This window comes from Vombatus ursinus, unplaced genomic scaffold (genome assembly GCF_900497805.2).
Source record: "Vombatus ursinus unplaced genomic scaffold, bare-nosed wombat genome assembly UNPS02014864.1, whole genome shotgun sequence".
NCBI classification, from domain to species: Eukaryota; Metazoa; Chordata; class Mammalia; order Diprotodontia; family Vombatidae; genus Vombatus; species Vombatus ursinus.
The window spans coordinates 17,730,808-17,745,157 of NW_020954642.1; the positions used below are offsets into that span (position 1 = coordinate 17,730,808).

General features: G+C 41.4%; 1 protein-coding gene across 2 annotated transcripts in view; it reads left to right on the forward strand.

Moving 5' to 3' along the window:
- Positions 1 to 8,395, forward strand: part of LOC114027963 (pyrethroid hydrolase Ces2e-like) — a 28,120-nt gene extending 19,725 nt beyond the window's left edge. For both annotated transcript variants that reach the window (XM_027842106.1, XM_027842107.1), the window contains 5 exons: positions 808 to 882; positions 1,964 to 2,111; positions 3,434 to 3,556; positions 5,268 to 5,346; positions 6,234 to 8,395. In XM_027842106.1, coding sequence (XP_027697907.1) covers positions 808 to 882; positions 1,964 to 2,111; positions 3,434 to 3,556; positions 5,268 to 5,346; positions 6,234 to 6,417 — 609 coding nt within the window. In that variant the 3' untranslated portion in view covers positions 6,418 to 8,395. The remainder of the gene's footprint in view (positions 1 to 807; positions 883 to 1,963; positions 2,112 to 3,433; positions 3,557 to 5,267; positions 5,347 to 6,233) is intronic.
- The last annotated feature ends 5,955 nt before the right edge of the window (positions 8,396 to 14,350 follow it).

Below are 14,350 nucleotides of genomic sequence, written 5' to 3' on the forward strand. Positions count from 1 at the left end.
TTGGAGGCAATTGGGGTTAAGTGACTTGCCCAGGGTCACACCTAGTAAGTGTCTGAGGCTGGATTTGAACTTAGGTCCTCCTGACTCCTGTGCTCTAGCCATTGTATCACCTAGTTGCCTCAAGTCTCTTTATTTTAAATGAACAGTGAATAATACTAGTTTGCATTCCATAGCACTTAATAGTTTACAAAAAAACTTCTTTCATAGGGACCATGAGGTAGGGACCATTAAGATGTTTATACCCAGTTTGTCAAGTAGGTAACTGAGGCTCCCAGAAACAACATGCTATAACTCTAGTCACACAGGTGGGACTAGAACCTTGTTCTCCTGATGTATGACCAGGTCTCTTTCCTATGGACTTTTGATCATCATATCAAAAGGCCATTGGGGTTATATTAACTTTAAATGACTTGATATTAACAACCATTTGTCAGCTATCTCCTTAAGCATATGCATGTAAAGTCAGTCTATTTACATTAGTCAGAAAAATATAATGTTACCTCCATTGTTTCTAGCACAATGTATTATAGTAAGCATCAGTCTAAGGCCACTGGTCACTACAAAGAATCCATAACCCCTGTTTATTATGTACTGGGTATTACCCACCATTTTGCTGGCCATTTTGCAAAATATCTTGAGAATTGTTCAGTGTGTATTAGGCATTATTCAGTAATTCCTAACCAAATCTATGGCACTAGTTCCTCCTTAAAAGGTAAAATAACTTCTTTGGATTAGTTTTGTTTAAAAAATGCATAAATTTGTAAAGTTCTAAAGACCATTCATAGTACGCCATTTTTCTCTACACAGAATATGGACGATGCTGTATTTAAGGAAAAAATGGATAAAGAAATAATCCAATCATCAGTGCTAAGTCCACTTTTGGTGAGATACCAGTTAATTTTTTTTTTTATAAGCACCTACTACTTGGCAGGCACTGGGCTAAGAACAGGGACAAAGAGAAATAGTCCCTGCCCTCAAGGAACTTACATTCTATGAGGGAAATAACCTGCACATTCAGAGATAGATGGGAAACATACAAAGAGAAAATCTTGGGGGAGGGGGAAGGCACTAGCAGCTGGAGGAGGGAGGAACCAAGAAAGGTGCTTTATAGAAGGTACTGCTTGAGATGAGGCTTGCCAATGCAAAGGCATGGAGGTGAGAAATGGAATAGGAAGTGTGAGGAGCAAGAAGGTTGGCATACCTGGACCACAGAGTGTGAGGAGGATAATAAGGTATCCATTTTAATACTACATATATACATAATATATATTATGTACATCATATTACATATACATTATATGTTATGTATTTTGTATAATGTAGTGTGTGTACGCATATGTGTGTGTGTGTATATGTATTGTATACATTATAGAGTAAATGGGGCCAGGTTGTTAAAAACTCTAAATACCAAACAGAAGAGTTTATATTCAATCCTAGAGGTAATTGGCATCCAGGAGAATTTACTTAGCTGGGGGAGGGGAGTACAATGGTCAGATCTGTGCTTGTAAAATCACTTTGGAAGAGGAGTGGAGGATTTATTGGAGTGAGGAGAAATCCAAGGCACAGTGACCAATCAGGAGTCCACTGAAATAATCAATGTAATGGGTGGGCTTATTGCTTGTGGTTGTTTAGTTGATGAGTCATGTCTGACTCTTCATGGCCTATTTGGGGGGTTTTCTTGGCAAAGATACCAGAGTGGTTTGCTGTGTATTTCTCCAGCTCATTTTACAGACAGGGATCTGAGGTATACAAGATTCAATGACTTGCCCAGGTCACAAAGCTAATCCATGTCAGAGGTCAGATCTGAATGCGGGTCTTTCTGACTCTAGGGACAGAGTTTATCCACTGTGTCACCTAGCTCCCTTGCTCATTGCTTACAATCAACCAAAAACACCCCCAAAACAATCCACTGCCAGGTATCTTCATTTTTCTGTTTCTCTGTCTCTTCCTGGGTCTCCTGTAGGGTCTTTCTCCTGAACTTGGGCATCTAATAATAGAAGAATATTTAAGAGATACTGAGGACCTGGCAGAATATCGGGCTCAATTGCAGGAAATGATGGGGGATTTAATGTTTGTTATTCCTGCCCTCAAACAGGCCAAATATCAACACGGTGAGTATGGCATTGACCCTTTTCAGGATCAGCGTAAGAATGTCTCAACTCTGTGGCAGTGTATATTACCCACGCACTCATGCAGAAGGAGGCTCCTGCTTCTGGCTTTGCCATCAGAGCCTCCAGAGTGGTTAAAAGCCCTCATTCACCTTCTTTCTTCTCCTATACCCACCTAACTGCAGCCGACATGAACTCAGTGACCATTCTCTATAAATAACAATAATTAATAGTAACCACCCATATTTCTACAAGCAGATATTCCTAACATTTTTGTGGGTATGCATCATGGACCCCTTTGGCCAGGAAAGTTGTAGATTCCTTCCAGAGTAATGTTTTCAAGTGTATAAAATAAAATACATAGAATGCAAAACCAATTATTGAAATCAAGTTATCGAAGTGCTCAAATTAAGAAAAAAATTCCAGAACTCCTGCTGGAGTATTTTATTGTTATAATACACTTTACATCCATTATTCCCCTGGATCCTTACAACAACCTCATCCCAGTGGCTATAGCATGGACCTGGAATCAGGAAGACCTGAGTTCAAATCCAGATTCATACACCTTCTAGCTGTGTGTCCTTAGCAAGTCATTTAACCTCTGTTTGCCTCAGTTTCCTCAACTATAAAATGGAAATGACAATAGCACCTCCATCACAGGGTTGGTGCAAGGCTCCAATGAGGTAATATTTGTAAAGCACTTAGCACAAAGTAAGTGCTCTATAAATGAATATTCATAGGGCAGCTAGGTGGCACAGTGGATGGAGTTCTGGCCTTGGAGTCAGGAAGACTCTTCTTCTTGAGTTCAAATCTGGCCACAGACACTTACTAGCTGTGTGACCTTGAGCAAGTCTTTTCAACTTCTTTGCCTCAATTTCCTCTACAGCATCTTTGCCAAGAAAAACCCAAATGAGATCACACAGAATCAAATATAACTGACAAATAACTGAACAACAAAAGCTTATTACCTCCCCCTCCTCTTCCCATAGGGTAGACAGTCCAGGGATTACTATCTCTACCTTACAGTTGAAAAAATCACCCTCAGAGTAGTAAAAGGATTCCCCCAAGGTCATATAGTTGGTCAGCAGCAGGGCCAGGACAACACAGATCCTATTACACCAGACCCCATGCACTTGTCCTGCCTGATAGCATCAATCTCAGATAGTATTTGTTAAGGGGCTGCCCTCTAGGAGCTTGCCTGTTAATGGCCACCTACCATTGCCCCCCCACCCTAAAGGAGGGAATCATGCCAGGGGCCTCTGGCATGAGGCACTGCCCTGTGTTCAATGGGTCAATAACTGTGGGCATTTCTTATGTTTGCCTAGGTCCCAGATCTCCAGTCTATTTTTATGAATTTCAGCACCGACCAAGCATATTTAAAGATGTCAAGCCAGATTTTGTGAAGGCGGACCATGGGGATGAGCTGCTTTTTGTCTTTGGAGTCCCTTGTAAGCAATGGAGATGGGATGGAGTGGAAAGCTATGTGCATGTGGGGGGAATAGAAGGAAGGTAGGGATTGTTATCGTGGCTGTTTTACAAAAAAGAAACTGAAGTTCAGAGAGAGGAATAGACTTCTCCAATATCATAGAGTTAGGTCTAAGTTCCCTAAGGAGGCATTAAATAGGGGCCCAGCTGGCTGAGAAGAGATTTGGTTTTTATTTATTATTCTTTGCATTTGTATCTCCAACCCTTGGTACAGTGCCAGGGATTGAGCAGGCAATCAGTAGTTACCTGGTTGACTGAGTTATTGAAGATTAAGGTATCAGCCTTGGAAGTCCCCAGACTCCATCTGCTTGTTCAGGGGAACTGAATCAGGAGATTGAATCAGCTATTCAGTTCAATTCCGTTTACATGATTAAGCACATGCAACAAACAAAGCCCTCTGTTCAACTCTGGGTAGTCTCTGACTTCTTGGAGTTTACTACCCAGAGGGGAAGATGAAGCACGAACACAAAAAAGACATTTCCATATGTTAGTAGACCCACCGATCTCACCAATACCCTCATCCTCTCCTCTGGATAGACCCTACCTTGTCACACCATCTTATCCTGTGAGATCCCATAAATCCTGCACAGAGGATCTGCTCAAAGTGCTGGAAGCCTTCCCTCCCTCCCTTCTTCCCTTATTTGCTCTATCTCTTTCTCCCTTCCTTCCTTCCTCCCTCCCTTTTCTCCAGTTATTCTTGATTCACTTTCTCTACTAATACATCCACTCGTTGATTGTTGGACAAAAGTCTCACATTTAGCAGTCTTCAGAATTAATGTTTGTAGACGGTTGCAAATTTGTGTTTTTGGAAATCTTCTCTCCCTATTTTCACCTTCTTGCTCCTGTTCTGGCAGAACTGGAAGGCCAGTTTATCCATTCATCCGTTTCATGACTTGCCATGGCCAATAGAATTCATTACCTTATGGCCCAGTTGATGCTGCTGAGCCTGTCTACCCTGCCCCAGGCAAAGGTCTTGAATGGCGGCCATATGCAAAGACTTTCCAGCTACCAGAGTTTGTGCTATGCTGTTGTAGCTTAGAATAACAATTATCATTATTAAAAATAACATTTATAACAATCTTGCCATTGTTGTAGTGACATATAATAAAATATGCCATTATATAATTACAATATAATTCAACATGTAATTTTTATATATTTTATGTTATTACAAGTATATAATAGCATAAATAAAATATAATAATGATATCTAGTATTTATGTAACATTTTTACAAGTTTTGTAAATCATTTTTTTTTACATTTCCAACAATCCTGGGGCACAGGTGTTATTATTATCCCCATTTTCCAAGCAAAGAAACAAAAGCAGACAGAAGTTAAGTGACTTGCCCAGGGTCACTCATGTAGTCAGCATCTGAGGTTGGATTAGAACTCAAGTCTTCCTGGTTTCCAGCCCAGCTAAACCACTTTGTTTTTTGGGGAGAGATTCAGTTATAGAGTCAGAGAGAGTAGGCCAACAGAAGCCCTGGGAGGTCCTCTGGGAGGGGAGTGACATGAGGGAAACTGTTAGAGGAACATCAATACAGTGGCCAGAACCGGATTGACTGGGTGGTTGGGGCTGGGGAAAGGAGGAAAAAAAAAAAAAAAAAAAGAGGAAAGGAGGCCTTTGGGTCTGCATTTTGACCTTAACCAAGATGTTTCTTTTCTGTTCCTAGTTTTAGGAGAGGGCACAGAAGAGGAAAAACTCCTGAGCCACAGGATAATGAGCTATTGGGCAAACTTTGCCCGTCACGGGTGAGAAAGCTACCCCTTGGTTTCCTGATGGTTTCCTTTGGGGTGGTTCCTGTTCCTAGGCACATAAAGGTTTCCTACTTACATAGAAGTTCCCTGATTGAAATTTGTTCAGAAAAAAAAAGTTCATTCAACTTAGAAGTAAGGTCTGGTGAACAAGCATAGCCCTTCCCTAAGTTCATGGCCTGGGTTGGGGGATGGCGTTACTTTGGCAGACTCACCCTGCACATGGGCATCTTGAAAGGAATATAAAAAAGATGAGCAACTCTCTTGGCCCTCACCATCACCCTCAAGTCTCAGTGATTCTCTTCCCCATGGGGAACCATTAGAACAGGGGGTAGTGGGAAGAGTCCAATATTGAATTTGAAGTCCAATATTGTTGTGCTTTATTCTTTGTGACCCCATCTGGAGTTTTCTTGGCAAAGATATTGGAGTAGTTTGCCATTTCCTTCTCTAGATGAAGAAACAGAGGGACACATGGTTAAGTTATTTGCCCAAGGTCACACAGCTAGTAAGCATCTGAGACTGGATTTGAACTTAGGTCTTCCTGACTCCAGGCCCAGGTTTATCCACTACACCACCTGGCAGTCCCAATGAAATGGAGTCCAATGATATGAGTTCAAATCCAGACTTGGTTACTTATTCCCTATGTGAATCCTTTCACTCTTTGGACCTTACAACTCGTAGGTGCATTAGAAAGGACCAACATGAAAGGTGAAGACCAAACTGCTTAAGGATGGGTGAACAAGCTCTCCATGGGTGCTACCACTGTCAGCCTACACCTACCTTGGGGCCCCTTCCTTGGCTCTCAGGCTGAGCTGATGGTGGCTTGCTACATTTGCCAATGGAGTGGCCCCTTTCAGTTCTAAATGTTTGGTTTTTCCTCCCAGGGACCCAAATGGTGCAGACCTTATTCGCTGGCCAGTCTATGACCAGAAGGAAGAGTACCTGCAGCTGAATTTGCAGCTGTCTGTGGGAAAGAGCCTGAGGAAGGATAAGTGGGAGTTCTGGACCAAGACCTTGCCTCAGAAGATGAAGGAATCACAGCCAGAAAATGCCCGGGTGGAGTTGTAATCTCTAAGCACAACCGTTGTTGCAATAATTGCAGACCAATGACACCCAATCACTTCTTTTGAGTAGTTCCTTGGCCTCAGCTAAAGAATATTGTAGTTTTGAGTGAAATACTTTGAGTCTCACTCATTACTGCTATGAGAGGAATTTAAATGATAGAAGGAAAAAATCATTTATAGAGTGCCTACTCTGTGCTGGGCACTGTGCAATGGAAACACTTTTAGCAATATCATCTGATTTGAAAGGAACCTTCCAATTCTGAGACAGTGGGAATCTGATGAGACCAGCCAATCCACCCTGTCTCTAGAGTAAAAAAATCCCTAGTTCATTTCATCGAATTATAATGGAGATGGTTTCATTTTCTGTCATTGTATCTCTAGGGCACTTGGTAGGGAAATAATTAATGCTTGATGATTGATTGAATGATTTATTAGAACTGGAATGGATATTAGAAATCATTGAACAAGAATGAACACAGAGGCCCAGAGAAGGGAAAGGACTTGTCCAAGGTGACACAGACACTAAGCAGCCAGGTCCTCTGACTCCATATCTAAGGCTCTTCTTAGTACACTGAGCTCTTAGATGTCTCTTTCCCGCTTTATCAGTTACCTAGCATTTTCCTGACATTTCTGTGAGGAGATAATGTGGGACACGGAGGGTCCTGAAAACAAAACTTCATGATAATGCTACAAGTCAAGCCATTCTTTACTTGTAAAGGAGCAGCACAGGGACAATGGTATCTCTGAGTCAAAACTCACCATGGTTCTTCTACAGGGTTCCTTTTACATGAAAATAAAGCAAAATCAAAGGAAATCCTTCCTCTACTCTGAGTGGTTATGCTAACAAGATATTTCACAGTAACAAAATATTTTACTAACAGGATGCAGGCAGAGGCGTTTTGGTCAATGTTTAACAATCAACTGTCTGAAAAACCCACGAGACATACTTTACATTGTATTATTCACATTATCTCCATCACTTTGTTAAGTTTAGAAATCAAGAAAACAATGACCTAAACCCTAATTTGTAGTGGATGCCAATTCTGAGGTGTAAATGCTCATGCTGAAAATTTAACATTCAGATCTGGTACAAGTTGGCTCTAGCACTTTCCTGGGATAAAGGGATATATGGTATTAAAACATTCTCTTCATCAAGAAAAATCAAATACTTAGCTGTTAAAGCCTTTTTGTCACTAAGAAGCTTCTGATTCAGAAAATGAGACATAATTGATATAGAGTTCAGGCAATGAAGGCAGGATACAGATGATATAGAGTGTAAGGTAAGGGGGCTGGGTCACCTCACATCTGGACCTTACAATAGCCTGAAGCCTAGTTTCTCTTGCCTCAGTTTTCTTCCCACTGCAGCCTACCATTCAAATCTGACCATGTCACCCCTCATGTGATAAACTCTGTAGTGGTTCCCTTTATTTCTAGAATCAAATATTAAACCCTTTGTCTGGCTTTTAAAGACATTCAGAATTTGGCCCCTCCCCACTTTTTCCTGCATTTTACTGCCTCTCCTGTACTCTTTGGTCCAGTGACATTGGCCTCCCTGGTGTTCCTGGAACAAGACACTGGATCTCTGGGTTCTGGGCACTTTCTCTGGCTGCCCCCCTGCCTGGAATGCTCTCCCTCCTCCTCTGCTCCTCCTGGCTTCCTTCAAGGCTCAGCTAAAACCTCACCTTTTGCCAGAAGCCTTTGCTAAGTGCCCCTTAAAGCTGGTGCCTTCTTACTGTTGATCATCCCCCAGCTTGCCTTGTGTAGATGTTGTTTATCCATAGGTGTTTGCGGCTTGTCTCCCTTCATTAGATTGTGAGCTCCATGTGGGCAGTTTTTTTACCTCCCTTTGCATCCCCAGTGCTTGAGTGCCTGGTGCCTGTGTGCCCTTTGGAAATACTTGACTTGTCACCTACCAGCTCTATCATGCTGGAATGTCTTTTTCCTTATGAACTCAGTGGGAATAATAAAAATGACACCATCAACCTCCCAGAGTTATACTGAGCACCAGAGAGTATCCAAGCTGGACAAGAGCTTAAAGAATATCTGATCCAGGGGCACTTTGGTGACACAGTGGATAGGTACTGGCCCTGGAGTCAGGAGGACCTGGTTCAAATCCAGCCTCAGAACATAACACTAACTAGCTATGTGACCCTGGGCAAGTCACTTAACCCTGATTGCTTAAAAATAAAAATTAAAAAAAAAAGAATGTCTGCTCCAACCCACTCATTATACCACAAAGGACTCAAGGACTTCACCCAAAGTCACACAGCTAAGAAGAGGTTGTGCAGGGGCTCCATCTCAGGTCTTTAGGCTCCAAGTCCTTCACTCTTGAATATGTCATCTGAATCAAGCTTCACTCTCTTCAGCCTTAAGCAACACCATCATTACAAAACTATTGTTGTTTGCTGGGAAAGTAGAAACAATAGCAATGCTTATCTGTGAAGAAGGCTCTGTGTTTTGTATCCTATTTGGATGGATATTTATTAACTATGGTTAACAATGATTAGAGCTAAAATTTATATTGTGTCTACTATGTGCCAACCACTGAACTATGTGCTTTGCAGTGAAATGAAGAAACTGAGGTAGACAGAGGTTAAGTGACATGCCCTGAGTCATACAGCTAGCTGGCTATGTTGTTCAAATGCCAAATGTCTATTTGCCTAGAAAACTGTTTTATAGAGAACTCATGCAAGGCACGTGCTCATATGGAGGTCAGAAAACATGATACAAGGACACTCTCAAGGTCTCTCTGAAAAACTTTGGAATTGATTGCGTGACATAAGAGACACTGGCAAAGTACCCCCCAGCATGGTGTGCCCACATAAAAGAAGACACTGTGCTCTATGAGTGAAGCAGAATTGTAGTAGCTGAAAAGAAACTAGGAATGCACAGATTTAGAGACATCTCCAATTCAAATGTTCATATGGACTATTTGTTTCTCACCTGTGGTAAAGCCTTCTGAGCTCATATTGGTCTGCTTGGCCACAGACAGACACACTGTATCTTGACTCCAACATATTAATGTCATTTTGGTCCTCTTCAAGGACAAAGGACAACAGCCAACCAAGTGTCTGAGTCAGGATTTGAACTCAGGTCTTCCTGATTCTAAGTCCATTGTTCCATTCACCTACCAGACCGTAGAATTTGAAGCCTCATAGAAAGGTCCCTATTCTCTTTCCAACCAGATGTAGTTCTAGCTGTATTCCCATTTGGATGAAGTGGGTTGAGCTGGATTCATTTAAGCGCATCCAGTCCCAGCTCATGGAAGTGCTATTGAAACAGATTTCCACTGCCCTGGGGCCAATTTTTGGCACGATGTCAATGGAAAGCATGCAACCCAGGGAAGTTTCTGAGAGCCCCGTCATTTGTTTACTTAAGAACTTATGTCAGCAGCTCCTACTCTTTGTTGGGTGAAGACTGTCAGGGTCATAGACGTGTACAATCGGAAGGGCCCACAGAGACCACGGGTCCAACCTGGACCTAAACAAAAATCCTGTCCTGTTGCTGCTGTTGTTTGTCCTTCCATGACATCATGAAGGTGATGTCTTGACTTGCAAGTAAACTGGATTGAAGTGAGGGAGGGCTGTGCAAAGTCACCAGCCTCGCTTTCTCCTCTGGAGCCATCTGGGTCCAGTGGCAAGATATAAATCAGGATGATGGGAGATGTTCCTGGATGGAGTGGGAGACATTGGCCTTTTCACACTAAGGTCTTTCCCAGGTCTCAGTTTGACTGAGGCAAAGCCAATTCAGTGATTAAGACTAAGTAAGAAATGTGGTAAAGAATGACCTCTTTTATCTAGTCTAAAAAAATCAGTCTGGGAGGGTAACACCCTCTGGATTTCTGGCCAAAACAGAAATAGTTACGATTTACATTCACTCTGAGACATCAGGGCCCAAACAACGACCAAGTGGGGGGGGGTGTTGCATGTGTGTGTGTGTGTATGTGTACATGTGTGTGCACATGTGTATGATTGTCCTTTGTTCTCAAAGAGGACCAAACGAAATTACTAGGTTAGAGTCAAGTCATAATGTGTCTGACTGTGGCAGATCAGACCAATCCAAGTTCAGAATTCTCAACCACAGGTCGAGCACAAATAGTCCATGTGAACACTTGGGGTGGATTCTCTAAATTTGCCCATTTTGTGTTTCTTCTGAGTTACTTTAATTCTGCTTTGCTCATAGAGCACAGCACCTTCTCTGATGAGGGCATGCCATGCTGAGTGGTCCTGTGCCAGTGTCTCCCATGTCACAAATCAATTCTAAAGTTCTTAAGAGAAACCTTGATAGTGTCTTTTCATCGCTTTTTTCTGACTTCCATGTGAACACTTGGTCTGTGTGAGTTCCTCATAATATATTCCTTTAGGCAATTGTATATTTGGCATTTGAATAACGTGGCCAAATTATCAGTGTTGCACTCTCTGCAGAAGGGAATTGCAGAAGGGAAGGAAAGGGAAGGGAACCAATTAACACCAATTATCTTTTGCAAAGCAATACTTTCTGAGAAGTATAAACATGCCAGATGGAATTCTCCTGTCTACCATCTTGGTCCATGAGAACAGGCTTGAATTTAAGGCAGACGCTACAACATTCTTGTCACCAAGTTCACTTCCAAATTCAGCAGCTAGGGGCATCTAGGTGGTGCAGTGAATAGAGCACCGGCCCTGAAGTCAGGAGGACCTGAGTTCAAATTCGACCTCAGACCAAACATTTGACACTTACTAGCTGTGTGACCCTGGGCAAGTCACTTAACCCCAACTGCCTAGAAAAAAAAAACAAAAACAAAAAAACAAAACCACAAATTCAGCAGCTGCTGGTCCTCGCTGCTCCTGCAGGTCCCTGCTGGGCTGAGTGAAACAGATTGCTCCTCATATTTGCCGGCAAATCTGCTAGTATGGACAAGATATCCAGGACTTCTGATGGTTGGCTATTCCGACCTTTCAAAACTTACAAGATCATAGCTGTCTCCTATACTCCACCTAGAACTGGAAAGAATAGACAGAATAGGGACAGAAGAGCCACTGTTCTATGTGAGAGAAGGCAGGAGACCCACCCACACGCAGTGACACCGAGTAGTTCAACTTCTCAAAATGTAGTCAGTGAGAGACAGAGTTGTCCCCAGGTGTGTTTTTTTTTTTGTACATTGATTTACATTGCAAAAGCTATTTGAAAAGCCTTCTCTCACACACTTATCTTGTTCACACAAAATCTTGTCAATTACATAATCAAAATTAGCCATTTTACCTTTTATAATTAAGTCATCCTTTATTCATAGCCATGACCTACTCCTCCTAACTTTTTAAGGTATGATTTTTAATATTCAAGACACTCATCCTTTTTGAATTTATTATGGAATATTCTATAAGGTGATTTTGGTCTAAGCCTAATTTCTGTCACACTGCTTTCCAGTTTTCCAAGTAGTATTTATCAATTAAGGAATTTTTCCAAAGGCAACTAATGTTTTCCACTGTATCAAACATGTGGTTATTGAGTTTTATTGTTTCTGAATGACTCCTGTCTAGTCTGTTCCATTGATCTGTCTCTATTCTTTAACCAGTACCAGATGGTTTTGATGACTGCTGCTTTATAATATAGTCTGATTCTGCAAGTGCTATTCTCTCTTCATTCCTACTTCTTTTCTGTATTTCCCTTAATATTCTATATTTTTTGTTTTTCCAAATGGACTTTGTTATTTTTTATCAGGTTTTATAAAGGATCCCCTTGGTAATTTGATTGGTACAGCATTCAAAGTACAAATTAATCTTGGTAGCACTGTCATTTTTATTATATTGGCACAGCCTAGGCATGAACAGTGAATATTGTTCCAACTATTTAAGTTGCTCTTTATTTCTTTAAGCAGCACTTTGTAACTGAATTTATCTAAGTCTTTTGAGTGCTTTGAGAGAGTAGTCCTTAGGTATTTGATACATTTTGTAGTTATCTGGAATGGGATTTCCTTTTCTAGGAATGGGATTTCCTTTTCTATGATTGCTTCTTGTCTCAATTATTTTATACATTTGTTCACTTATTTTGAATGGATCTTTTTATTATTGCCTTTGGGATTTTGCTATATAATATAGAAGTGCTACTTATTTTTGTGGGTTTATTTTGTAATCTGCAACTTTTTTTTGGAGCTATTACTTTCTTTGCTGATTCCCTTGGATTTTCTAAGTAAACTACCATGTTATCAACAAACAGGAATAATTGCCTCTCTTCTTGGCTCACTTCTCTGCCTTTCTTCTTCTTATGTTATTGCCATTTCTAGCATTTCCAGAATTCTCTTAAAGCTTAATTGACAAAAGAGAAATATTTTAATTTAATAATAAGGAAATAACTGGACATAGTTTTGGATTATTAGAGAAATCAAGTAATGAGAATGAAGAAGGTAATGAGTCAAGTTAACAGGCTAAGGGATAACCAACAGGTGGGTGTGGTCAGTCCTGTATGATCCTGTTACAGGAGGGATTTCTTTCCAATATGGGTTCAACTACATGGTCCCTGAGATCTGTGGAGGGGCCCCTGAACTTGTGTTCTTGAGTTAACCTATTTTCCCAAGATGAAACCCCCCTAAACTAACATAACACTGATCTTTCATAATTGAACTCCATTAAACTTTCCGGCTCTGGCCAGTCTGCCCAGACTGATAAACTGTTTGTGCAGCTGAGACCCTTTCAGGTAAGCAGAACATCCTCCCTCCATGGTCTGATATTCCCAAGTCCTCCTGTTTCCTCTCATTCCCCCTCCCCTACTGCTCCCTTTCTCCTCCCATGTCACTTCCATTTGGGAAGGGATTGCCTTCTACTCCTCCCATGAGACCTCTCTTTTTTCCTGTACCCCATAAATATCCAAGGCATTATCTGTAGGGTGGGTTCCTTCATATAAGGAGTTCCCCCATGTATATGCCTTTCTCTTGCAATAAATCAAGTGACAACCTGTGTCTTATGGAGTTGTGACTTTTGGTTAACAGACCAAATTTCCACAATGAAAATTCTGTAATTCTGTGATATTCTTTGACCTACAATGGGTGTCGATTGACTCAAGGAAGATTCTAAGAATTATGCCAGTTGGGAACAAATATCCCTTGTTACAAGAGAGAAATTGTTGTCTTTTGGGAGCTAACAGCCCTCAAGAAAGCTCTGGGAGCCATAGTGTTTGTTTACTGGAAACCTCATCAAAGCTCTACCACTTGGTCTGAGGGAAGGTAGGTATTGGAAAAATCATAGAAGCTCAGAGTTGGAGAGGTCCTCTGAGGCCCTGCAGTCCAACCCATCCCTGGTCAAGAATTACCTTTATAGCCTCCCTGACTCTGCCAGGAAGGGATGAGGACCGAGTGCATTCCAGACATGTGGAACTGTCTGCAGAGACAGGAAATGAAATAACATGTGCCAGAGAAAGCAAGCAGACAGGCTAAAGTAGAACATAAACCATAGGAGCCAGATTGTGGAGGGCTTTCAATGCCAAGCTGACCATTGAGCCAGTTTCAGCTCTCTTCCCTTACTATAGGATACAACTAAAGTCATCCTCTCCACACTCTCTCAGTTACTCCTATTCTTTCTTATACATTCACTAAATTCTCTAACATTGAACTTGCTATCTTCTCACTGTCAACTATCAACTGTCAACCTTTACAGATTTTGTTCTAGGAAAGACAAACAAAATTAGGCTGCGCATGCACATTTACTTCTCTGAAAACTGACTCATCATGCATATGGAGATATACATGGATGTTCATTGTGAAAATGAGCTCAAGGAAGGATAGACAAAAGGGACTTTATATCTTTAGAGCCATTCTCTCTCACCCTCCCTCATTTCCTGGCTCAGGATACCTGTGTCCTTCATTAGTCAAAATTATAGTTTCAGAAAAGAAATAGTGTGGCTCCAAGATTTCTGGTTTTCTGCCAATCGTAAACAGAGGATGCTGTAAAAGAGGGAGTATCAAG